Genomic DNA, 27,929 nt, shown 5'->3' on the forward strand with positions numbered 1-27,929 from the left:
ACTGTGCCAACAATTATCACTGACAATGACATTGAAAAATGTAGATGGATATTTTTAAACCACTATTCTTTTTTTAAAAAGTCTTCATGAACATTTTGAAGTCCCAAGAATATTTTTTCTGATCTGTCTTTTTAAACTTTGCCACCACCCAGCGTTTACCAGAATGATCATGTTTCTTGTCAGTCTGCCAGAGAGAAAGGCTGCAGGCCAGGGAAAGTTGATATGATAAATAGGTCTTGCCAATATATTGACCACAATTCTTTAAAAAATACACTCTTAGGAATCTATGAAGATTGTTTGTTTAAATGAAAATAAATTCTATTGACTGATTTATTGATATCTGAATTTTTAACACCCAGATATCAATACCATTTGAAAAAAACAGAATTGGTCGGGCTATAGTAGTAATGTTGCTAAAACAAACATAACTGTCAGCTGTCAGTTTTCCCAGCATCTGTAATCAGTTCTGGTGTTTCTGCATGTGGGTTTGTGCAGACGTGTGTATGCATACTATTTTAACCATCAGCACAGCTTCACTGAAAAAGCCTTTTTAAATTACTGTGACGTTAATGGTTATTTTATATTAACATTTTAATATAAAGTTGGTGGATAAAAAGTAGCTATAGCATATGAGTTCAGAGCAATATACAGTAATTGCAATTCATGGCAACATCCTGGCAATGTAACATTTTATATTCAATGCCATATCATCCTCTAAAATGCAAGTGAATGAATGTCTCAAAGGTGCAGTTTCCTGCATTTACACATTTCTATTTTGATTTGTTTTCCGGTTAGAGTCTGTCACTTTAAGAGTCAGTTCTTCACTTGGCTCAAAGACAGCATTTTGTTTCTCATCACTTTCACAGGAAATAACTATGACTTAGCTTAACATGTATTAAGAAACACACAGCAAATTTCCATCATGTATGTCTACTTGAAATTACAAGCTCTGGAAAGTTTGAACCACCAAACAGTGTATACTGGAATGTGCTAATGAGCTAATTTATTTTTTTTTTGAATTTTTGAATTGATTAGCTACCTTGAAATTAATGAAATTAGATGGTAATTATATTGACCTCATAATGAAATATTTGTTGCGTCCTCTAATTTGCTCTTGCTAGGTCTTCCTGCCAGAGACCAGAGACAGATCTGTAAGTACTGAATGACTTTAACTTAAAACTGCAGTGTGGAACTTCCGTCTCCCCTTTCTGGTAGTGAGAGTAATTACACAAACACTGTTGTCACATGCATATGGTGTACGCTTACAGGTGAACACGCCCCCATCCTTGTTAGCAATTGCTATCGTTTTTAGACTGTAATCCTCCTGTCCTAAAGGCAAGTTTCTTTTGTATCTCGAGCATCATTCTTGGACACTTCTTAGGTTTTCCACCATACTCCCACTTGTAGCATTCTCTGTGTCCATTGCTCTGGTAGCTCCTCTCTTCAGCCCTGGCAAACCAATCAATGCTTGTTGACAGAAATCCAATAACCACCACCAGTGCACCAGCGTGGGAATGTCGCCACAGCTGCCAGATTTATACTGGAATACTGAGAAATACTGAGAGATTTACCTGGTGCTGATAGGCTTAATCAGCATTGTGTGAACTTGTTTGGCAAGGGCTTGTATGTAACAATGTTATTTTATATGTAAATGTTCTGCACTCCAACTTTAAGACAACCGTTTGATTGGTCTGTCATTATAAATCCACCCCTCCACTCCTACAGTCGAGTCACCCACCAGCTTCCATTGCTTGATTGTCGATTTATAGTCAAGAAAGCTTTTCAAATGCTAATATAGGTCTACCACATGTAGTGATCCATCTGTGTGCTCTCATTACACACAAAACTCAAAAAACTCAAACTGCCTGTCATCATTTATATTTCTTGATAGTGACACTTGGAGATTATTCATAGCCCCTCACTTTGTCTCACTGTCAGTCTCCTTCCCACCTCACATACTCATCTGCATAATTAATCAGCACTAATCATCAGGTTAGGCTTTTATGAAGAGCATGCAACCGGGCTTCACAAGTCAGTCTGTCAGTTAAGGAAACTGGTGACAGTTGCCAGGAGCTCATCTCTTGTTAAACCAAACAGAATATGATTTAGGAAAGATGGCTTATTTTGGGATTAGGCTCAGACTGTGATCATGGATTGCAGCATTTTCACACACGTTGTGAAAGCCACTGTGTAAATGTAAGACTGTTGATTTGAATCCCTGGACTATTTAGGAAGAACCATCTAGGAAACCCTCATGTCACTCCTCCATGCCCTCTGACTATGGGTCAGTGTTTTGCAACCCAGAGGGAGTGGCCAAAGTGTAACTGTGCGTTCCCACTGCGAGACAATGGACTGAGCCAAGATTAAATTAGAAAACCACTCTGTTGATGCTTCTCCACAAAGCCTTGATAATTGACCTCTGACGTTCAGTGACAGTTTCCTAATCCATTCACCTTATTGTTGTAAGCAGGTCTTAATGCTGTCTATCCTCTCAACTTGTGGCTCTAACCAATCAGAATTCAGCTATTTGATTCCCCCTTCCTGATTAACGGAGCAATATCCAATCACTGGCATTGTTTTCTCTGTCTTTCTCCTTACTGAACAGCTTGTGGTTGTGTTTCGTCTGAGGGATCAGGGGATCCTGCCTCGTTCTGGGTATAACAGTGACGTCAGTTTTCCACCCTATCCACTGCAGCCTTTACGGATTGCCATTGTGTGTAAATTAGGATCTTGTTAAATGGGCAGTTCCACGTAAACCATTACGACAAGTATCCTCCTGAAGATGGAAAGATTAGGAAAATTTTCTAGCGTGTTGACATTTTGTGTGTCCTGAGTTATGGTTGTGGATGTGACTGAACAGAAACAGTGCACCTGCTGCTGAGCTGTTGCTGATGTATTGCTTGCAGAATAGAGGATAGCCATGCTGAGAGAACCTCATCAGAGCCTGTTTATTTTTTGGCCAGCTGTTAAGTGTTTCTGCCCACTGCTGTGCATGGGAACAGGTGGAGGGAGTCATGTGTATAGCTAGAACTCAACTTTTGGCCAGTTGCTGTTGCTGTGCTGTGTTGTCTGTGAGTTGGTCTTAATTTGACGAATAGGTGGCACACCACCAACACATCCTCAATAAGACAAAATCTTAAAGTTGAAATGGATAATTGAAAGACTTCTTGCATAATTCATCTCCAGATTTAATGAAATTACCCAGCTTTGAATGGATGTAACAGTAATTGTCAGTTGAAAGCATTCAGTCATTTCTGTTACAAGTTAACTAGTGTATTATGTGTTTATTTATTCCTCTTTGTTTCCCAATCCTTTGTCTTCATTCCCTGCCACTGCCCCAACCTGTTGCCAGTTTTGTGTCAACTTATGTCCTCTGTTAACATTTTGGTTAAACTAATGTGTGTTTTTTTTTCTTTTGTTTTCTGTCTCTTGTCTCCTCTTTTTTTATTATTATTCTTTGTTGTCATCCCGTGTGGCTGCGGCTTCTCCCACTGCTGCTGCTGTTGCTGCTGTTGCTGATGCTGCCCACTATCGCCAACCCTGCTGCACGCAAAACCCACCACTGCCAACATCTGGTCAACAACACATGATGGACGCCCCCACCCGCTCCACCCCCTCCCTTTTAATCTTTATCCAAAATCTCTGACACACTTTTTCAATCCTTCTCTCTCTCTCTCACTTGTTCTCTCTGTTTCTACAACTTTTTTTCTCTTCCTCTTGTGCTTTTCTTTTTCTGTCTCCACCCTTTTCCCCCCGCTAGCACCATGCAGAGTTGAGAGAGCACCATGCCACCTCCGGTAAGCCAGTGACCTTTCAGAGGAAGGGCTAAGGGCAGTGCACACAGTCAGAGGAAGGGCCAGGGCTGGTATTCAGGGGCCGGTGGAATATACAGGACTGTGTGTGTGTGTGTGTGTGTGTGTGTGTGTGTGTGTGTGTGTGTGTGTGTGTGTGTGTGTGTGTGTGTTTCTTGTACGGCAAAAAGCTAACAGTAATGGACCCATTTTCCACAATTTCCTCTTTTACATTTGTTTATTTTTCCATATTATTGTGGAGTTAAACTGCTCTTAGGCTCCAAATAGCTCTGACAGCAGCTTAATTTCTCCAGCAAAGGTCCACCCTCATTAATAAATCATCAACTGCAGTTTGTCATGGAGCAAAATTTGCACACAGTTTCTTTGACATTAATTTTGTTCTGTGCATTCTTTGTTGTATAAGCTGTCTGTCTGTAGTGCTGCTGCCCCCTTAAAAATCACACAGTACCTTCTCTTGAGTGTTTTCACCACCTTGTTACTCGCTGCTTTTTTTTACTTTTTTTATTCTTTAATGTATTCAAACTTGATGTTTCTGTATCTTTGTTTTTTCTTTTTTTTTTTTTTTTTTTTTTTTTTTTACAAGTACAAACTAGAACTTCTCATGCAGATTTATTTTACAGGTTTACAAAGTTTGATTTACAACTACCTATCTGTGTCCCTGTTGGCATGTGTTTACCTTGACCCCTGTCCTCTTTGCTACAGTCACCTGTCTGGTGTCTGCTGGGAAAGTGTGTCAGCATGTCAACGTGGTGCATCCATACAGATAAGAGCACATATGCCTGTACACAGCTGCAGTTATACATCCACAACTGTCTGTCTGACAGGATATATACAGATGCTCATGTGGCTTATGATCTGGATTATATAGTATCTTTGTTGTATGTGTTTGGGTATATGCATACCAGTGTGCATAATCTAAATTCATAGTATGTTGTTCTGTGACGTGAGGATGTTTAACGTATTTGCTGTATTAAAAAGAGATCATGCACTCTACTGAATTTTTAATTGAATACGCAATTTAAATTAGTCTTCAGTAAGAATTACTCCCAGCTATGAAAATCTCTTAATGAGCAACTTTGTTTACCATAATCCTTTTTTTTTTCCTGTTGGTGGTGAGGGTGATTTTTAGTACATTTATCATCACAATCATCAGTGATTTAAAAACTTCACAGAGCCATATAATGAATAGTGTAAGAAACACACACTTTAATATAAATTGAAATAAAACTGTTTGAAACAAAACAGGTTATGTTGATGAAGGGCTCCCTAAGCTCATCTTGTCTTGTAAGCATTTGAATACCAGTACATGAGTATTATTAAAAAAGGAAAAATATTTCAGATGCTCTCCTTGAGCAGGTCTGAGGAGGAGTCTGTCATACAGCTGGTTAATGAGAGTCAAAGAGCAGACTAGTACTCAGAGTATCTAATCTATCGTCACATGTGAAAAGCTTTTCATGTTCTGGCTGTTTCTCAATTTTAAGATCCATGTCAAGTCAAGTAATTAAAAAAGCGCTATTAGAAGCTACCACTTAACAAAAAACAAAGATAAAACTCTGTTTTCATTTCATACTTTTATTTTGGCCCTCTGCCAACTAAATGTTGCTAACATTGCTAAGCAATAACACGCCTGCTTGCTTCATTAGCCCCAGGTAAACAAGGTGGAGTGATAAGGGACAAGCACACATATTGTGGTTATCAGCACTCATGAAACAGTTCTTTTCCAATCATAAGACTTGGATGAAAACAACTATTATATAAATAATCAAAATGTGTTATGAAACCGAAGCTGCACCCAGCAGATGCTCCACAAGAGGGCTGTCAGTAGATGTTTTGTGATCTGAGGTAAGATGGCAACATGTCTGATCTCTCCCCCCATCTCTTTCTTTCTCTCTCTCTCTGCCTCTAGCTGCTGTAGTGTGCAGTGATGAGACCGTCCTTCTGACCCCAGGCAGGATGAGCCAGCGCCAGGTGAAGGAGCGGGACAAAGAGAGGGAGAAGGAGGCGGGCCTCCAAACGCCCAACAGGGAGCATGTCGCCACCCCTTCAACTCTCAGCCCGGGGGTCAGCTACAGCCACGGTAAGATCACAGTCTCAGTTCATACACCACAGTTTACCACGAGTGGGCCATGTGTAAAACTACTGCCTACTGACTTCATCCTCATGACATCATATAGCAAATAAATTACCTTGTAAATTCTGCATTTTATGACCTGCACTCACACCACATTCAAACTCTTTTATACCCCATATTTCTCATTTACAGATGATAGAAATTTCTTATTAAGAAACAAAAAACAAAGCATTGCAGTAAAAACAAACTTACAAATAGTGTCCAGGGACTTCTTTGAGACAGGCTGTCAAAAGAAACAGCCCTGTATTTCTCATTCTCCTGTTTTATAAGTATATCTAATTACCTTTGAGTGAGAATGCTCCCTGTTTGGTCCCATTTGCCCTGTTAATTTGTTTGCTGTTTTTTCGCTGTTCATGGAACCTCCTACTGATGTCATGGTAATTACAGCATAATTAATGTTTCTAACACTCAAACAGAGTCTCCTGTTCAAAAGAAAATAAGTAAAATGTGTTTTACTTGGCTGCTCCTTCTCTCAGTTCAATACTTAGCATCTGTGCTGGGATTTGGTTGTCACAGCCTTGGTCTGGTGTGACCAGGAGCTTATGGTGGCAAATGTAAGTAAATGTTAGGAAGGTATTGCTGTGTAACTGCCATTTTCGAGTCAGTTTAGTGACATAATGACTCCTCTCTTCCTGTTCAACACTTTAAACACTTGCCATTATGTCATATTTTCCACTACGTGCCACAGTTGCCCCTTCAGCAAAATCAGCATAGGATTGCTTTAAAAGTCTACCAGCAGTTCAGAGGAAAATCATTTCTTCATGACAGATTTACACGGGATTAAATTCATCTGGTAATACTGTCTCTGTTTTACGAGGCTGGAGGCAGAACTCCATTTCCTCTGCAGCAATTGTCCTGATAAAACACATGAATATTAATTGGTTGCTGAATAATCAGAATGGCTGTCTCATAACAGAAAGGTCACAGACTAGATCGGTGCAGCAGCAGCCTCGTATCTCTCTGAACACGGGCAAGCCATGAAAGTCGCACTCGCTCACTGAATGTCCGATGCTCCAGATAAGAGCGCTAACTACATGCCTTACATGTAAACATACAAAGATACTCACTGTATGCACCACTGAACTCTAAACAGATCAACATATGCACTAAGCTTCTTAACGTATGTAATCCTACTTCCTCTGTCTTTGTTTTCTTTAGTTTATGCTTTTTTAGATTTAACAATACAAGACAGTTAAAAACATACTGATGAGATTGGACGTTTCTAGCCCCCGGACAGCTGCCGGTGTTAGGTTTAGTCTTTACCTTTCCCAGACACTCCTGGTGGAGAAACAATGACTCATACTTACTTGATGAGAGGCTCTCAGCCTGTCCACCTACTGATACACAGCTGAAAACCTGCAGGTTGGTCTTTTGTTTCTGTGCTGCTTTTGTGTTTCTGTGATATTACATTTTTTCACTCACTGAATAACTGAGCTGCTGTGGACTGCACTCAAAATGGCTTGAGAATCAGCTGTTTAAATACCAGACCAGGTTAGCTCCCTGATCCTCTAGAGTCTTGATGTTCCTCTATAAAACCCTGTTATCCTCAACCTGTAGAGTTCATCAGAATCATTTTGTTTTGTTGACTCTTACTGGGGATTATTAAGTCTTTCCAGTGGAGGACCCAATACAACAGAGAGGGAGAAACTCCTGAGAGAGGATGTGTATCTGTTGAGAAATAAGCTCAAGTGTAGATCTGGCCAGGATCTTACATCACCCGTCATGCCGCTCGTTCTTATGTTACAGTGCCCTCTTGTGGATTCTTTGCTGTGGTTTGTCATCTGCCATTGTTGTTGAAAGATGTTGACATACATCTCTTCAGTATCTTATCTGTTTATTCAAGATTCATACAGGTAGATTTTGTTTTGTCACAGCATGGTGAGAGTGGGAATTTTTCAGAAGATGACAGAAACTATATACGCTTGTGATGGACAGGGCAAGAAGCTTATGGTGGTTATCTACAGTACAGCCCTGTATGTCACTGTTGTTCTAACACTATTTGGTTCACTGTTGGCTGATATGTGGCATCTCAAGGTCACAGGTAAGAGATGGATATAAACCTGTGAAATCTCACGCTATCAGGGAGTTACAGATTTGCACACAATATTCCCATCACAAGGGAAGTTGAATCCAGTTGTATAAATGCAGTAGTAGTAACAGTTCAGTCTGTTTTTTCTTTTAACAGTTGTAAGCCACTTTTCTACCACAAGAGGGAGTAATCAGAACAGAAAATTCAGTGGTTATCCCTGTTTTACTGTCAAACTTACTGTATGATGTGCATAATGGACTCTGTGTTCCCCTCAAAAAAAAAAAAAAAAAGGAGTGTCATCTTATTGCACACAGGCTTGTAAGTGTGATTTGTGTGTGTGTGTGTGTGTGTCACTCATCTGTCATAGCTGACATGAGTGACACAGCAACAATAAACCTACAAGCATAAATGGCTCTTGTCTGTCCAACTACTTCACCTTCTAACCATAACTGTGTCCGCGAAACAAGAGTCAGTAAGACAGCATGAAAGCTTTCTCTGACCCTCGACTCGCTGCAGCCCGAAACGGGTATCCATGGCAACTGATTTTACTTCAACTAGCCCTTGGTCTTGCGTCAAAGTGATGACTGTGTGCTTTGATTTGTTTTTCAGAATATTCTGTGAGATAGTTCCCTTTATTTGTAGTAATGAATGACCTGTTTACTGTGAGATTCAGTTGTACATTTCACACAGTACAGATGTCGGAGTCACAAAGTGATGACTTTTGCAGTGACAGAGTTATTTCTGAATTTCAGAAGAAGACTGGAGGAGTTGTGTGAAAATTCACAGCTAAGGTGTGAAGATAGTTATTTCTTCTGGTTATCTTCCATAGCTCATTTTAGTAAGTTGATACTTCTCAGCTCCTTATAACCATGTGTGTTAAAAAAAAAAAAAAAAAAAAAAAAAGGTATGCAAAAAGAGAAGGGACTCACCTCTGACTGGCACACTAGATTTACACATGCTAGTAATCACTCTAAAGCTCCAATGCTTTAAAACCCCATTTACATCAGTTATCACAGTTTATCACATCCAACCTCTCCAATGCAGAATCTAAAATCTGTATCAGTCTGTTGGATGTTGTTATACCAAATGCTGTATAGAAAGTTTCTCTAGTGTTGTTTAATTTCTCAGTATTGCAATTTATTGCCCATTTGACATAGGAAAATACATCCCTCCATGAGACTGACTAGACTGGAGTTTTGAGGCTAGCTGAATTTTATAGTACTTATCTTTGTTATCACAGATACAATATCTCTGTGACAAGCTAATATTGGCCCAGCCATGCCAATTTAAACACATGCTTTTGGGCATTCAGCTGAGGGCATGTATGGACCCCCCACGCACACACACACACACACACACGAGTCAGATTCCATAATATTGACAATTGCCCTCAAAATCTAATAGAGAATAATAAAACCTTTTTACTGTTATGTATTTATGGTCAATTCTTGGTGTATTGTTAGTTTATCAGTTAGGCTCCTTTCATAATATGGTGGGAGTGTTGTTTGGGTTATTTAGTTTAATCTGTTTAGTTGCATCATCACATACGCACACACAACCAGGTGTCTGTGGTCTGGCTGCCAAGTGAGTCTTCTCTTTGTGATTCACTGAGAACAAAAATAAACCCAGTAGGTTGTTCGACAAGGCTTCTTCAATCGGCTTTGAAGCCACTCTCGCTTGAAACGCCTTTTGCTGACTTGCTGTCCTCTTTCTAGGTAAACACAAACCCACCTACCTGTACTGGAGAGCGAGGGGGAGGGGTGGAGAAAGAGCGTGACAAGGGGTGACAGAATGACTTAATGGAAGAGGATAAGATAGTGAGAGAATTGAAAAAGAGATCAAACTAAAAAATGAAGAGGAGATGGAGAGATGAAGAGTGTAAAAATGGAAGGGAAGAGAGTTGAACGGAGGGGAGGAAAGCAAAGGAGTGCAAGAGCGAGAGAGCAGGTGGGGTCAACACGGATTTAAGCTCAGCCTCAGGGATTATGCCCTGTCAGACGGGGTTAACAACATGGAGGGGGCTGGTCTTATCTGCACCCTCAGCCACTGTCAATCCAGCATCCCTTCTTCCGCCTACGCTCTCAACCAATGAGTGGCTGAGCCCTGGGAGGCCTGAGTGCTAAGCGGGACGAGGCTTGACAGTGGAGATATGTACCATAGATAACGAAGAGTCTGTGGAGGTAGAGGAGGACAGGACAACGTGATGGAGGATATCTCGGCCTCGGGGCCTGAGCGCTGCTCGGATGGCCGAAGGCTTGTCTGGACTGATACGATCTGGATCTAAAGCATGAATGATTTTAGCATGGTTTGGGAGATTAAACTGCTGTCAACAGTTTTAGCCTGAAGGGACGCAAGGTACAGTATGAAGTACTATTTGACAAGGTAGTGCTTGTTGGTGATTCAGCTAGAGCAACACCTTGACACCTCTGTTGCCCTGGTTGTCCCTGCTCACATGAAATTCCCCCACTTGATGATTTCTTACCTGTGTTATCTCCTGGCTTTTTGTATTATATGTGTGTTATGTGTGCATTTTGTCTTTAGGGTAGCTCTGAGGATAGAAGGAAGATCGCACCAACATGAAATCACTTTTGCTCGCCATAGTTGTCATGTGGATAGAAACAGCACACTTGATTCTTCAACAGCCCTGACTGTCTTACAGTGAGTTGAGGAGAGCAGCAGAAGATGCCCATAGGCCAGCGTTTAAAAAGCCTCTTTGTTCCAAAGCTAATCCCAGGCTTACAGGGTTTCCTTGAGGCCTTTATGTAAGACTAGAGATGTTTGTCTTCATGTGACCTACTGTCTGCAGTCTATGTATCACTTGCATTGCATGGTATCCAGTGAATTGCACCCCGTGGGTTACTGTGTCATAGTTTATCTGCATGTGATACAAAAGGCAGTTTCCTTGAGCTTTAGTGTTCTATCAAAAATATTTTATGTGACTAGAAAGCAAGATTATTATCCTTGGGTGTTTCCAACATTTGTGTTCCTGTCAGTGTTGTCTTGATGAAAAAGTCTCTTGCTGGTCAGCTGAAAAGAATAACTAAACAGTTTATCACCTCAGAAAGGTTTGTTTTCTTTTCACCCAGCACACACTGTATCTGATGGTAGCTTTTCTGAAGAGATTTCACATTTGTCACCATAAACTTGATGTCATTTAATTAGATAATAACAGAGTCTGCAGCCACTCTATCAACTTTTCAAGGCTGTACATTGGGACAGTAGCAATTTGAGCTAAATGCTACTATCCACATTCTAATATGCACACAGTGCCAATGCTAACATGCTTATGTTTAGCAGTCACAATGTTTACCACATCCATCATCTGCTAATTAGCACTAAGCACAAAGTACGGCTAAGGCTAATGGTAATGCCATTCATTTTACTTGTTCTTACAAAGTATTGCACAAATTACATTTTTGCCTCAATGATGGTGTTAGATGAAAGGTCAAGAGATCACTAAAGTTATTACAGTTCATTGTGAGAGGACATGAATTTTGTGGCAATCCATCCAGTAGCTGTCAACACATTTCACCCAAAATCACAAATGTCAAATTTATGGTCGTGCTAGGAAAAGTCAAGGAATCACTGACATCATTAGGATTTATCTTCTGGACACCTTGGATATCCTTGTCAAACATAATGGTAGTCCATCCATTAGCTGCTAAGATATCTCATACTCAGGCTGAAGCAGTGGTGTGACTGACTGACACTGAGTAAGAGGCACAATGAAAATGGGCACAGTACTGTGTCTCAAACCTAGCAATAACTTTGGCCCCTCCAGTGAGGATCAGCACGTGTGTTGGATTACTGTTCACAGAGTAACTATAGATCCTTACTCACCCCTGCATTGGCCTGTTGGGCATAGCAGCACTCCCTTAACCTGACACCAGCTCACCTGATACACAAGACACAATGTGCTGAAGCAGGTAGACGTGCTGAGCAAGTAACTCCATCCAGCCAGTCGAGCCAAAGATCTGATATTCAAACAATGCTCACAGTTGTATGCTTAACTGATCGTTTCCGAAAGTCTGTGTGACAAGAATGCTTTTAGAGAAGGTTGGATACAAATGTTTTATTCTTGTGCGTTTGAAACAAAAATGTATTTACCAGGAATGCAGAAGGCAAAAACTGTGCTCATAGGAAGGCAGAAAGATGAGGATGAATGATAGACTGAAAGTGGACTGAGTGTTTACAGTAGGTTAAAGACATGCGTGACATTGGATTTTTTTCAGATAGTGAATGTGGTGAAGTTAGGATTTGCTAGAATCTGTATTCATTAGCAGCTTCACTGAATACAACTGGAAAAATGACCTAGATGGTGACTATACTTAGCAAGTGTTTCTCAAGTGCCTCAAATTGCTATTGGAACAGCAGAAATGGACTTTTCCTCTGCAAGCAGGTTAATTAGGTCTGGGATCTGAATTATACATTCAGAACATCCTAATTACCTGTGTTAATTAAAGCTCATTTGAGTCACACGGGTAGAGCTGCAGATTTATCAGTTTTTAAATGCATCATTTAGCTCAGGGACAGTTTTGCAGGGGATTACACTGTTTACCTCTCCAAGCTATCTTAGATGTAATGTCTCCATGGACAGTTGGAAGCCTAGGTTTGACATGACGCCAGCAGAATGCTTTTGGAGGGGCTAGAATAAAAGAGGAATAAGGGCAGGTCAGCTGCAAGGAAGATGAAGATGCTAGTGAACTGTGGAAGGATAAACAGCAGACAATGTGCCTCACAGATTAAGTTTCAAAGATAAGGACCCAAAGCCAAGTCTATTCATTCCTGCACAGATACAGTAACCACTGGTGTCCTTGCAGAATCCTTTTTCAAGGCACACTGTCTTGCCACTTGCACAGTATGAGCCTTCATGGCCCTCAGAATAGCAATTAAACAGCTTTTTGTCTGTTTTTTGTCTGGTCTGGTGTGAGCCACATTTATCCCTGAAAATACAGCTAGATTTGCACCATTGAGATAACATTTCTAGGAAACTGTGTCCTAAGTGTTTTACTGATGTCTACCAACAAAACAGTTTGCAGTTAGCGTCACCTGCGTGGTCACAGACATTTGGTTTCATCACTATTTACGCAGCTGTATTAGTGGAGGCACCCTTTTCAATGCAGCATTCAGTGACCTTTTACCACCACACTGTAGTCTTTTTGATCTTACACTTTATGTGAATCTGAATACTGACTCTGTAGCTATAAAAGCTGAATATAGCAAACATTGCAATATGAGGATGTTTTCATTTGATTAAATTTCAGTTTTGAGCAGGTTTCCTGTAGCAATGTATTGTTCAGATAAGTAACCTGTGGTTGAAAGTGATTTTTCTTGGTTTACGTTGAGGCGTATGGTCAGGTCATCTGAACACTGATGTGATAAAGTGCGTCCTTCTGTCCTCAGTAGATTTTATGTTTTGTGATTGTATGTGCTTGTGTGTATGTTTTTGTATTCTGTAGACTTGTGTCTGCATAGCACTCACAGTTTACAAGCTGTAGTATGGTTATTAAAGAGAAAGAGGATTTTCATACAGGTATCTTAAAGGGACATTTTACTGCTGTTAATGTGGATATTATTAAATATAGTGATGGAGAAAACTGTGTTCCTTTGAACAGAGATTAAATTCTACTTAACACTACTGTGCACTGCATACTCATCTTGGTCACTTACAGAAGTCAAGCATTTCTGCTTGCCTGAAAAAACTGCAAACCCAGCAGGCATTAGGTGTGTATTTATCATACCAAACTGCTGAACTATAGCTGCTTTTGCTGTGAGTGCTTTTATCAGCAGTTACATCATTAGCAAATAACATGAGGGCAGTTATACAGTGTGTTAGATAGGGTTTTGGTTCTGATAAACAGTTTGGATTGAGTTCCAGAGTCTTTGTTCTTAGTTGCTAAAAGAAATATACCAAATATCCAGATTTATGTCACATGACCTGCATCAGCTTTCTCAAGTGACATTTCCAAAATTAAGAATGAACTTTGAACCTAATCTTGTAAGCTGGCATGGGTAAAAGTTCCTTAAAGTGCTCAGAAAACATGGAAACTGGATCATCTACAAATCTATGACCACTGGGCACACACCATGTTCTGATGAGAATGATGTGATATGATCAAAAACCTTAATCAGCTTCTGGTGAGATTTTTTCAACTGCTGTTTCAAATTTGAGTTGCCTTTTAGCTAAATAGCAAATATCTTTAAACATAAGTATGTAGGAAAACGAACACTCAATAGTTACAATACTTTCAGTATTTTCTATAGTGAATGGTGACGTCTGGATGAAACTGTTACCTGGTAGCTTTACCTTTTCACTACCAGTGGCTCTGCTGTTATCATCCTAGCTAACAGCACTGATGGCTGCTGATTGGGCAATGCATTCAATAGCCACACTGTATGCCAGCCTCCAGGGTTAGCCACTCACTGAAAGGCAGAAATATCTATAGCAGTAAGAGCTTATGCCTCTCACTCATCTTTAGTCTGTCACTCATACAATACAAATCTGTTTAGACTCTATGCTTATGTTTAGGACGTTCAGATATGTGAACATATGGAATATGTTTTGTCTAAAACCTGGTTTTCAATTGCCATAGGTGTTGTGAAAGAAGAAAAATACCTCTTTCCTAGCCAAAACCTCCCTGTATTTTTTTCCATCATCCGCTGATGTCAGAGGAGTGAATGGTGAAACTAGATTGAGCTGGAGCAATATTTAGAAAATATTAACAAGTATCCTAGACGTCATAGACATGCCATCCCTATGACTAATCCATTGAAAAAAGATTGAAAAGCAGTGAAGTGTCCCTTTGAATCTGTATGATGAATGATGAATGATGAATTAAAAATGTAGCAAGAGATTGAGCTGAAGAGAAAGATGAGATGTGGAACATAAGGGTTATTTTCAAGCTAAGATGCAGCTCTCCTACCCATCCGGAGGAGAGGGAGTAGGAGGGGCTCAGCTTATTCGTTATTAAGTACTTACAGGCTGCTGCTTTCATACACGCTCACAGAGCAGAGAGAGAGACTGTGAGTGAGGGAGGAAAGGAGCAGTTGGCTGAAGGAAGCGTAGAGGCAAGCAGCACACTGCACTGTTTCATAGCCTGGTGTCTGAGCTACTCTGTGTGTGTGTGTGTGTGTGTGTCTGTGTTGGTTGATTTCTTCACTCCTACATTAGCTGTGTGGGACAGATCGGACTGTTTCCCAACCCCCCTCGACCTTCTACCCTTGAGTTTCCTTACCAGTCCCACATCCCTCCCTCCCTACCACCCTCGGAGGGAGCTCCCACCGGCCCGATGATGAAGGAGGAGGGCCTGCTGAGTCGTCGCCGTTTCTCCACGTGCGGCGGGACAGCATCGCTTCGACCTCCACATCCAGACGGACGCAAACTCATCCGCAATGCCTCCTTCGGGGGCTATAACGAGCTGTCACCCATCTCGCTGCCAGGTTGGTGTATGATGGTGTGGAGACCGAGACAGAGCTCCACACTGGGAAGTGTTGCTGGCCCGTTAGTGTACCCTGTAGTTTTACCTTGTGATTGACAAGTACCTCTGTAGTAGTGGCTCTAAAAAATGACCTCAAGTGATTTCAAGTGTTTGGAGTGGTGAAGCATGACTACGGTGTGACTTTTACATTTTCTCCAGATGCACTATTGACTGTCAGTGGCTTTTATTAGATTTCTCTTTCAAAATGAAAATGAACAGACTTCTTGTGATCATTGTAAGTTTTTGTGGGCTCATCTGATTTTGGGGCCGCTTAGTCTTGGACTTCACAAAATGGATGTTGGCAGGTACTGAGTAAGATATGCCGGCTAACATCTTTACAGCTCAAAACTTTCTGCATGCTGGCGTGGAACAAGCTGAGAGAGGCTAAACATCTATACATCAGAATGTATCACTTCCATGGACACAGTCAGGGGGAGACGTGCACTTGTATATGTATGTATATATGTTTAGAATTTCAGTGTAAAGGCAGAGCTATGCTCAAAATGAACTAGTTAAATGACATTGCATTTAGTGTTTAAACTATAAATGTTGCATTCCCCTTGTTGGTAGTAGAAATACTAGGTGCTTAAACGAATCATTTGTATTTTTTAATGTACGCTGGTTAATGTTTGCATCTTAAGTATTATGCAGCCGGCCATCACTAGCCAGGCTGCAGCCCCAGCAGACAACAACCCCAGTCTCCATGCGTTAAATGTGGAAAATGGGACAAATCTCATAACACCAGCGTGGTTTGGTGGTATTTTGATCTAGAAAATGAATAGAATTTTTAATGTAGGATGTGTCAGAGTAAAGCAGCTACCACTCAACCGGAGCAATGCATAGCCATATTCAGCACAGGTTGCTGATGCTAGCACTACTAACATTAGCTATACTTTGCAAGCCAATATGGCATTGTTACCTGCATCCACTCAGTCTGACAGCAGTGACGGTGCAAGATATGCTTTCACTCAATTTTGTTGAAGGCAAGACTGTTTTCTGAGTGTTCTCTTACTGTTAGACTAGTCAACTACTCTAGATTTAAGTTCTTGCTTAATTGACAGGAAAACTAGTTAGGACCATCCCTAGTGGTGGGCATGCCATACTCTTTCCTGTTTTATGTTATTACACTGACCAAGAGTTGGAGGAGGTAACAGGCAAAGATGTGGTATCAAAGGCAGTGAAGAGGAGGACTTGCAGGTAATAAACATGGATATAAACATGGGAAATTCATTCAACATATTTGTTAGACCTCAAGGGATACACACCATGTGTTTAGGTGAGAAAATGGTAAATATAAATACGTTGCATAAGGAAACAACCAGTTGTCAAAAGTCACATTAACATAAGTGATGAGCTACTCCAACATCTAAAAACTGAATCATTTCAGCTATAAATGCTTTGAAACAGGCTTTTTGCTTTGTCATCGCTGTGAGATGTTTGTTAGTGCCCCCTCACTTAAAAGTCCTCTCTCTCCTCCCTCCCCACAGTTAGGGAACAAAACACATAACCATTTATTGATGTTGGAGTTTAAACAGGTTGGTGTAAACTGATGAATGAGGCAGGACTCAGGCTTCTGCTCAGCTGGTTTGATGTTGGTCAGGGTCCAGTGATACCTCCCTGAGAGAGCACCGATAATCCTCATTTTTCAGAAGTACACCAAATCCCACCGAACATTTAGGATTAAATCAGTTCAGTGTTCATTTGTAAAATCTCCGCCTCTGTGATCTTTGCTTTGTTTGTCCTGCTGAAAAGGACACCAACCTGGAGGCGGACAGCTGGCAGCCGCTGGAGCTTTGAGAGAGTGGATATTCTCTGTTCCACCTTCACAGATGATTGTTATTAATCCAGGAAAGGCTGACTGTGCACAAATGCCTTTTTCAACAACACACTGCCACACTTTCATGCAGTAATTCCGACGTATGCGTCCTGGTACAACCTTAGTCCTCTGCCGCTTGCCACTGAGCAGCTCTGCTACGTCACTGCTTTGCTCAAGGGCATCAGCAGAGGGAAGAGAGAGTGATCGTCATCGTCTTTCTCTCCTCAGACCTTTCCATGTCTGGGGATTTGGGCTGGTGACCTTTTGGCCACAAGCCCGCTTCTCTCCCCTCCGAACCACCAGCTCCTCCAGCTATACAAATATCTGGAGCCGCGCGATGTTGTCTGAGTCATGGTGTTTTTCTCTCAGTCAGCTCCCAGTCTGGGCTCCATTCATCCTTATTTTAGATGCTCTGCTAACAGGCGCCGGCTGTAAGAGAAACTGCAGGAGACAGCTCATGCAGGCGGGTTACATTTACTCACTTTCTGTCCTTTGTACTGTCTCTTACTTTCTGCTTCTATATCCCTCGTTTTTTTTTTTGTTTTTTTTTACACCCACATACCCTCCACAGTAGAGTCTGCTCACATGATTGTGCCTACTCTTGCAAAGCTTTAACATATTCAGGATTTGTACTCTTTGAGGCTGTGTCTCGTAGAATACAGCTCACGGATGGTTGATGACTCAGTTTTAGTTTGTCTGCTGGTAATGTGTGTGGTGTCAAAAGCTCCACATTGTGGTCACACTTGCCAGTCAACTAATTGTCTCTGGCCATTTAATTTCCTATTGTGACTGGGCCTGGGTATCTTCTAAAATGTTAGTTACGTTGAGAGATATAGACTTCTTGTTTTCTATAAAACACATTAGAGCCAAGATATTGATTGATCTGCTGGTGCCAGTATGGCATACTCAGACATTTTCTGACTAGTAAGACCTTCATCATCAAGCGACTAAGATTTAGGAAATGTGACAGTATTTATTTTGTTTTTTCTGGTAAAATATTATTAACAAAACTGCAGTTTTATCCTCCTGAACCATCCTCTAAAATATCAAATGACAGGACAATAGGTCATTGCCTGCAGTCTTTACCAAGGACCAAGGAAGAGGCAAGCATCTGACAGTGCACATGAACCCGGTGAACTATAAATATATAACCAACACAAAACGGCAGCCATGGTAATACAACCAGCCTAATGTCCCCATTCTCATCCAGACACGTCCTGTTTGAAATATCATCCTTTCCGAGGGATAATGTGCTTTTGTCTCATCAAGCTCCCCGTGTGCAGACAGAATAAAAGTACGACCCTTTTAACGTGGATTGGGCCACTTCATTTTCAGTTGTTGTTATATATGTTTGTGAAATTCTCAGACAGGCTGCATAAGAAGCAGGTTTGAAGGCCAGGATAAGACCTGGAGATTAAAATGATCAAGGGCAAGGACAGGCGTGGACTCAGCGAGTGAAACTCAAATTTTTGTTAACTGCTGCTAAAACCTGCTTCCCACAAATAGACTTAATCCCGGAGTGATAAAAAGGATTTTTCATCAGTGAAATTAAGTGAGAGAATACATGCTTTTATCTGGTCTGTGCACTTACAGCTGTTTTGTTTACTGTTGTTTCCTCTGTAGCTAAGGACTAACTGCAAGGGAAATTGATTTGCAGGTTAAAAATGGGGCCTTTATAAGGTTAATAAGGGAGTGGAAAAAGCCATACCCTTGTGGTCGATAATTAGATGGAATCTCAGCTCATCCTGAGTTCAGCATGACTTGGCATACTGGAAGGTTCAGTGAAGATAAGGAGTCTTTGATTGCCCAGAGGATGTGGTGCACTACTGTAGCAAAAACAGGGGTCAGCTGTAGATTGGATACAAAAGCCCTAAAGGCATATTGAAGTATAAATAATGTTCAGATGGGAATTCTGCTGATTTTACATGAAGATCAGTTTATTCCTCACAAGGAAAAAAATAAGCAGTTCACGAAAAGAGTTGCATAATGATTACACCTAGTTGGGGCTGGTAGAGTGTGAAAGACGAATAAGTTCAGCAGACAGGCAGGGTCAATGAAAGGTGACACCGAGTTACATGATGGGAAATGTAGAAACTACTGTGTTTGGAGCTTGACTCAGATTAGATTTAAAGTCGATATATCTTTGCTGTAAAGTACACCTGCGACCTTTACCCTTATTGTTAAAATGATGAAGTGTTTAATGGTAAAAATGGGTTTGAAATAAAACCATCAACCTTGTCATCACAGGTATCTTTTCTGTAAGAACTTGAGAGAGGCCATTCCACTCCCTACAATAGTTAAAGGGATAACATGATAGCATGCTGTCTTACATCCTGACTCTCCATGCTGAGCTGCAAATGTTACAGCCAAATAAAAGACATTTGGAAGTGATTGTTTTCATTCACTCTGGATCCATTCAGAATTGTGGGCATATTATTTTTTATGTGTTAACCTGAGTTTGCATGTTAACTAAACTGACCAATTCCCCTACCAGTGTTTCCACAACAAATTTATAGTAATAGTATAGTTAGCAATACTAAAGGGATTCAGAGTTTGGTATAGGCCACTAATTGGGCATCTTAAATCAAGGTAGAAAAACAGTACCCGTGAGATTTTCCTGTTTGTATCTCTTTTCCCTCCAGGCCATCTTCCAGTTTTCATGAATCTAGAGCCAAAGTAGTAGAGATGCTGTTGCCATGGCAAGTTTCTGGCAGCTTTTCCCTTCATTTGTTGCTCTCAGGTCACCTGTTGCTATGGCAGAATTCACATTTCCAACCAAATACAGCAGCAGCATTACAAGCTGTATATTGCTTTTAAGCATACTTTTAAGAAACATTTTTTTTGTTGCCTTTATTTATAGAACAGTGAGAGAGAGACAGGAAACAGGGAGAGAGTGGGGGAATGACATGCAGTACAGGTCTGGCCGGATCGGGAGTCAAACCGGGGTCCACCTGCTCAGACCACTAGGACCCACATGGTACGCGCCCTAACCATTCGGTTATGAGGGCGCCCCAAAAAAAGAAACATAGTATTCTTAATAACTGCATTATTAACTCTTTCAGTCAATATCGGTATGAGCTTTAAATGAACGTGACTTGAACCTGGTTTAATCTGTGGTGTGATGTGAACCTAAGATACCAGCAGCTTCTCCTCAGGGACTTCCATGGAGCTTTCCAACAACAGATAATGAACTGATTTTGCCTTGTTAGTGACTTGAAAATAAGCTCCTTTTGGTTGGAGATGCAGCTTCAGTGCGTTAATTACAATTGGAGTGAATGATATGCAAGTTGGGGTGCTGAATGTCAAAAATGCCATGACTGCATATTATGACAAATCATGGTTCTAAAGTGATATTTTCAGGTGACATTGAATGGCTGTATTTATCCCAGCATAGAGGTACTATCTCAACCAGACTATACCCCCTTGGGCATAAGTAAACTGACCATTTTTACTTGTTGCTTACAGCCAAATTCCTAGCAATACATGTGTGTATATTCATCATGTGTCATGAATTTAATGTTTTCATCATAGTTTTTTTTCCCCTTTACTTTCTTCAGTGCTATTGTGCCTGTTGTCTGAAGCTTATTGGTGTAATGCTTCAGATGATTTAGGCTGTATTCTTTGTGTGAGGCAGAGCATTAATGTGGAAAGACATTCATTGTAGCAACATACAGCTCTTCCTCTCTCTCTCTGTTTGTGTCAGTCTCTTTACTGTCTCTCTCTCTGTCTTCTGTCTATGATCTTTGATGCAGAGTGAGATCACTGCAGCTCCAGTGTTACAGGCAAATTCCCTAGTCAGTCTGCAGTGGGGCGTGAGTCTCCTACTACTTCAATCACACACACTTGCACAGGCTGCATTTGGCCAGGTTGCACACTGAATGTCTAGAAAACACATTTAATCTCAAAAAGAAATCAAATTAAAAGGGTATTCATACTGTAAGTTACATGTTTTAGCTTCAATCCAGTGAAATCTTTGAAAATATGTGCACTGAGTAACACTGCATGTATTGTTTTATGTAGGAATTTTCATTCATCTTCAACTCTTTGCTCCTTTTTTATCCTAATTCTGAGTCCTTACCAAGTAGATTGCTGTGAGAGGTATTTGTGAATTTGGCTGTGAAACATGCATGTATAACATTAAAATTATACTTTGTGTAGTAGTGCAACGGTCGTGTGGCAGAGTTCCAACTACATTTTGGATGCATCTCCCCTAAAGACTACAGCCATGGGGCAGCTCACTGTTGATGTATAATAATGGACAGGAGTGTCAAAAATTTTAAATATTGAATCAGAGGTCAGTCTTTAATTCTAAAGACAGCCATCAGGGGCAAAGCACAGTGCTATTATGATCTGACAGCACAGTTTATGTGACAAAATATTCTTGTTAATTGATTGCTTCATTAGCACCTATGGACAAAAAGAGACATCCACCTCACATCTCTACCAGGCTTCAATATAAAGCAGATGGGCACAACAGCATCCTCGAAGTCTCTGTCTGACAGACTGGACCTTTGCTAGCCCCGGTGGCATCTGTCAGCAGTGTCACCATTATCTTTGTGACAGGGTAACAAAAAACATAAGAAATCTTTGCCAGCTGATCTTTGCTCCATCCATGTCATTCCTTAAATGAAGTCTTCCTTCTTTTCTTGGGTCAAAAGTTACATCATCAAACATCAAATTACATTTTTCAGAATAGTTAATGTAAGTTAATTTAACAGTCGAGCCATCCTTTCAGTTCTACTTTCAACTATTAGATAAATAGAATACTTAGAATACTTACTGTTATTTTGAGGAGGGTTTTATAATACTGCTGTGATAAGTGCTCTATGTTCATATAAAACAGCAGTCCTCAGTGGACTCCTTCAGTGGCTAACAATTGTCAGTCATACTATCAGCTTCTTAAGCCAAACCATGACAGCTCAGAAAATGGTGTGAATAGCCTCAGAGCGAATGAAAAATGCATGAACATATCATTGTGAAATACTCACCACTAAAGCCTCTCTGCCTTAAATCTGCAGGTGTTTTCACTCACTGATTTGCTTCCCTGCTCTGCCATTGTCCTTAGCAGAAGAAACGCCCTCAGTACAAAGCCATTGTCCTTATCATTTTTGCATAATCCAAAAAGTTTAACCAAAAGGTTCACATGGGCTAATTAGGATTAGGATTAGACATGAGAGATACTTCATAACCAGGTGGATTATTTTACAAGCAAATGTTATATAGTAATGAGAGTACAGCGTGTGTGTGTGTGTGTGTGTGTGTGTGTGTAAAAGTGGTACCTAAAATAACAGATTTCATGTGATTTTAACAGATTATTGTCCTTTTTATATCTAATAACAGCAACCACATTTGTACACACTACTTCATGTCTTATGTAAGACACACTGAGAAACAAATTTAACCTCGTAGTACCATAGTCCAACTGCCTCATTGCACATTGGATGTCTATCAGTCATGCAAATTAGCAAGTTCATTAACTCAGTGATCATTATTTTGCTTGATTCCTAGTGCAAGTTGATGGTTATTGTCTTACTTGAAATGACTAAACATTAGCATGCGTCCCAGATTCATCTAACACGTTACAGTACCACAGCTTTAGTTAGGAAACTTGTCTGTTACGTTAAGAACAACACAGCAGCAGAGGCAGGATTCATTTCCTTCACAACATTGTAACTTAATTACATTTTAATATGTTCAATTATTCCATTATTATCATCCAGTCCTCTCCATATATTCAGAGACTAAGGGAAGGGGGCAGTGAGATCTGTAACCTCTTGTGGTTTGCTGTAGTGGTTGAATTGCCCTTGAGTTGTTTTCCAGCCGAAGTTGGCATGGAGATACATCTGCCAAGTGGGCACAGATGGTCTGGTGGGACACCTAATATATCACTGAAGCTAGATTCGTGTTAAAACTAAGGCAATACTCATAAAGCAGGAAAGACAATTGCATGCCCTAATTTCTTGATGTATATCACTGCAGTTACTTAATTGGAGCTTTAACTGATTTAGACTCAATGTAGCTCTGATGCAGTCAGCTAAATGAAAAAGACTCTTGTTTCTGGTTTGCTTTTAATTTCATGCAAACAGGTTTGGCGTAGAAAACATGAAGGCTCTCTAAATTGTAGAGCTTAATTGGTTTAATGCTTTCATGGCATAATTTAAATAGCTGAAGTGTTCTTGAGCAAAATATGCATGTAAGCAATTGACTCTTGTTCAAGTGGCACTTTCACAGCAGAGTTGTTGACCTGCTGCTGCACCCTTTTTTCATCCCCATGAGGTGTTAGCGGGGGGGTGTTTCACACTAAGATTTTGTTAAGTTGAAGGAAATACTACAACTACTTTCTCTTTGTGCACATGGTACAGCACCAGCAGGCTTGTGTGTTTGTAGGCAGTTGTTGTTCTTGTTGTTATGCACTTAGAATAAAATAAAAAGAATGCCTATTTTGCTTCAACCACAGGCATTTTTTATCAAGGTAAATAGCTGGTCAAATAAGATGTGATTCTTTTCTGAATGATAAATATCTCATTTGGTAATGAAGCTCAGCAGCAGTTCCTTAACTCTCATGGCTGAATACTGATGGCCTGTGGATAGGAGACGGAAACTATCAAATATTTACAGGCTCTCTGTCACCTTGAGACCACCAGTGTCACCATCTGCCAGGATCTCAGTCGGGAATCTGTTGCTGGGCTTACAGTAATTGGTAGAAACCGGCTTACTAATGAAGATTAGAAATGCTTAAGTGGAGCTCAAAAGAGTGTCTGACTCTCTCTGATGTTTATTATACCTTTCCTGTGGGTTAAAACATGGAACTGTCTCACCGGCCAATTTATCTAACTTCTGAGCTCAGTTCAGATTAAGGACTTGTAGCTGGCGCCAGCATGTTGCCATCCAGATTCTGTGGCTCGCTTCCAGTTGCTTTGAAGGACAGGGTGCTCCCGTGACTGACATTATGCAATGGGATTCCAGTTGGCTACTCAGACACTTGGACTTGAAAGCCCTGCAACTATTTTCAAGCATATTTGATTTCCAATGACCAGTTACTATTGACCTAGCCAGTGTGAGCTAGAAGAGAAGCGTCACAAATGCAGAAATGAAAAACACCAGGAAACAATCAGGATGAAGTTGTATAGTGCAAACTAGGATCTGTATTTATTTATTGTCATCAATACTTTTTTTAAAACTATTATTTCAATGAATAAACAAATCTAAAGTAAAAATAAAATCAAAAAGAATAGTGACAAAATTAGTTTACAGTTTACTTATAATGAAATAAAACAGAAAAGCAGCACATTCTGGGCATATATAAGAATCTGGAGCGATTGAATCAATTATCAAAATTGCTAACGATTAATTTTCATGTTGTTTGATTGATTGTTTAATCTGCATTTTTTCAGCAACAAATAGTAGATATTTGCTTTAAAACTTTGAGAACAGAGGCCACTCTGTTGGTGGATCCTGGCTCACATTCAAAGTTGTGTAGAGTGTGTGTGAACAACATGGCAACTGTGGTACCTGAGTGGAATGGAATGGAATGAGATCGGTTTCCTAGTATGCCAGGACACACTGATGGACTGAGCGTTTCCTTATGCTGTTGTGTTTTATTGTCACAGGTTTCGAGAGAGGGAAGGAGGACCTCTTGCCTCTGCCTTTGAAAGAGGACTCACATTCCATATCTAAGAGCAAGGTAAGTTGATGTACTGTGATGGGTGGGTAGGAAAGATTTGGTGCTTCAGCGTGCGTGCTGTAATGAGACCAGAGAATATGGGAATTAGCGCATGTCTTCTTTCCTTCTCCCATTCTAGCCTCAGGTGTCAGATAGCCTACATTGAGATGACTCACACAACATATACACTGTACACATCAAACATTTATCAGCTAAAATTCAAACTCAGTCCTTCTTTCATGTGAGCTCAGTGTGGAGGAGGCCTGTCTAGTTTATCTGTCGAGGTCCATATCAAATATGTTTGTCAGTGCAGACGTGGGTGTGTGAGTCTCCCTCTGAGTCACAGTGGAGACGCTTGCATCAGACAGGAATCCTATTACATTTTTCTTATGATTTGGAAGTATAAAAATGTATGACAGGATAGTCATTGCAGAGATTGGCCTGCCTCAAAGAGCTCTCTATCACTGAGGCCTCCCAAAAATCAAGGCAAGATTTTCATGCATCCCTATCTGTGGACTTCAGTTAATCTTTAGATTTTGCTGTCAAGAACAGCTGCCATCTCAGAAAGACTGTGGCGAGGCAGAGTTGAGCCATAGCTATGTTTCCACCAATCTTCACAGAAATCAGTGCAGTGTCAGCAGAAACTCTGTGAAAGGGTTCTGAATAGAAGACTGATGTAAGAGAGAAGATTTCAGCCTCAGAGCTTGTTATCATGTACCTTCAGTGTTTCTCCAACCCTGCTTGTGGGCGTTTAAGGCCTTAAGTAGCCCTGCCTTAGGATCCCCACACATCCTCGTCTGTCTCTCCACCTTAAATCACTCCAATTGGCTTTCGAAGGGAACTGGCAGAGACACACCTGCACTGGCATTTATAGGCTTCATTCCACTAACTGAGCTAATTTTGGGCTCTCAGGGAAGCGAACGGACTCTAGAAGAAACAGAAAACAAGCACTTGGAGATGATGTTTTCCAGTGATGTTGTAGCTCTTTGCTAATGTGATGTCCTCATTTCAGTGGACTCTGTTGATTGTATCATTTGTGATAACAGATTTGTTATTAACAGAGAACACTCTAGCTTAGATTGCATTTGGTCATTTAGTGGGCGACTGTTTTTAGAGCAGCTTACCCAGAGTGCAACACAAGCTGATGATTGTCACATAGACTGCAGAAATCTGACATGAAAGCCTTGGTTATAATCATTAGACATGTTTGAAATTTTTTTGTTTGTTTGTTTGTTTTTTGACTGATATATATTATATATATTAAGGCTGGGCAATGTCAATAATTATAGATTCAGTATATATAAATATAGATTTTTTTTGTCAAATCATTATTTGTTTAAAAGGCTGATTTTTGAGTGAAAGTCAATGAAAACAAACAGTTAACTGTGGTTTGAAACTGTTGTATGTGTTCACAACATGAACATCACATGATCAACATTTCACAAATCTGACACAAAGAAACAATTATATCATAAAATCTCACCCTACCAGCATGAAAATTAATTATCGCAATATAATTTTATATCACAATATAATTATTATCGTTATATCGTCATCGCTCAGCCCATACATACATATATCCTTATATTCATACATATATCAACCTGTTATCATTTCTGTTAAACCTTTTTCTTTCCCCCTGTATATTTGCAGTCTGAAACAAAGCTGTACAATGGCTCGGACAAGGATGTCTCAGCGTCTGGAGGAAAGCTCACCAAGAAGGAGTCACTCAAGGTAAGTGAGCTTAAATCAGCTTAAGTCTTGTATATCCAGACACTAATTATTAAGACAGACAACATGAGTTTTAAACATACCCTTATATATTACGTGTTACGAATAGTCTAACCACTGATGCTTGTCATAGACTTTGTTTCATTCTGTTAACTGTGTTAGTTATTATGCTCAGAATACTATGTATCAGATAGGTTGAACTTTATAGTTGCTTTATATTATGCACCAGATACCTCACACTGCAGTCAGAAGGGACCAGGTGTTGTTTCGATAGCGACGATGAGGAGCGTGTTTCCATTCTTATTTGCTGCCAAATGTAATTCAGTGAGGAAGCAAGTGTGGGATAATATTATTCACAGTTGTGTGAATTGATCTCCGCATTGTCCATCTCTCTGCTCTCCCTGTAGGTGCAGAAGAAGAACTACAGGGAAGAAAAGAAGAGGGCAACTAAGGAGCTGCTCAGCACCATCACTGATCCTTCTGTCATCGTCATGGCCGACTGGCTAAAGGTGAGAACAAGAGTTAATTTATTCCTCTGTTGAATCCAAGATAATTTAATTTCACACCCCATATGACAGCCTACATAAAAAAAAAATTTGTTAAATAAAGGAAGATTTAATGGAGGCAGTTGAGTAAAAAAACAGTTAGCTTTAGCTGCAATATTTGAGTCATTTTATATAGTTTTACAGTCACAGAATAAACCACTGTAAAAATGTTGAGTGCCGTTTTATTTATGTTTTGGTCATTTGGTCAGGTGAGGCCTCAGAATATCTGGCATTCATATGTTGGTGTTTCCACTGTAGATCCGTGGCACTCTGAAGAGCTGGACCAAGCTGTGGTGTGTGCTAAAACCAGGCGTCCTGCTCATCTATAAAACCCACAAAAATGGCCAGTGGGTGGGAACGGTGCTGCTCAACGCCTGCGAGTTAATCGAGAGGCCCTCCAAGAAAGACGGCTTCTGCTTTAAACTCTTCCACCCGCTGGAGCAGTCCATCTGGGCTGTCAAGGTTAGAATATATCATAAGATACAAGATGTATACTGATCAGTGATATTCTAGGAAAATCATGAAGCAGTGACTTGATGTATTCCAGGTCTGGACAATTAGGAAATAACATTTCTTAAATTAGATGATGGTTTTCAGCACAAAGTAGAGAAGAACAGACTGTGTAGTCTTGCATATTAGTATTAGGTTTTGTTACCTTTAGACAGAGCCAGTCTAGTTGTTTCCTGTCTTTGCTAAGCTAAGCTCACCATCTGCTGGTTGTAGC

At 40.4% G+C, this 27,929-nt stretch overlaps 1 protein-coding gene across 12 annotated transcripts in view; it reads left to right on the top strand.

The window, feature by feature from the left end:
* osbpl8 (oxysterol binding protein-like 8) overlaps positions 1-27,929 on the top strand; it is a 79,717-nt gene that overhangs the window by 37,914 nt on the left and 13,874 nt on the right. For 3 of the 12 annotated variants that reach the window (XM_018697091.2, XM_018697090.1, XM_018697094.2), the window contains 7 exons: positions 1,122-1,151; positions 3,761-3,797; positions 5,719-5,889; positions 24,877-24,950; positions 26,583-26,663; positions 27,068-27,169; positions 27,464-27,667. In XM_018697091.2, coding sequence (XP_018552607.1) covers positions 1,122-1,151; positions 3,761-3,797; positions 5,719-5,889; positions 24,877-24,950; positions 26,583-26,663; positions 27,068-27,169; positions 27,464-27,667 — 699 coding nt within the window. Of the gene's footprint in view, positions 1-1,121; positions 1,152-3,760; positions 3,798-5,718; positions 5,890-15,155; positions 15,413-24,876; positions 24,951-26,582; positions 26,664-27,067; positions 27,170-27,463; positions 27,668-27,929 lie in introns of those variants that run through there. The other 9 variants (XM_051077784.1, XM_018697093.2, XM_018697096.2 and 6 more) reach the window with 4 other exon arrangements.

The sequence above is a fragment of the Lates calcarifer genome, linkage group LG18 (genome assembly GCF_001640805.2).
Source record: "Lates calcarifer isolate ASB-BC8 linkage group LG18, TLL_Latcal_v3, whole genome shotgun sequence".
Classification (NCBI taxonomy): domain Eukaryota; kingdom Metazoa; phylum Chordata; class Actinopteri; family Centropomidae; genus Lates; species Lates calcarifer.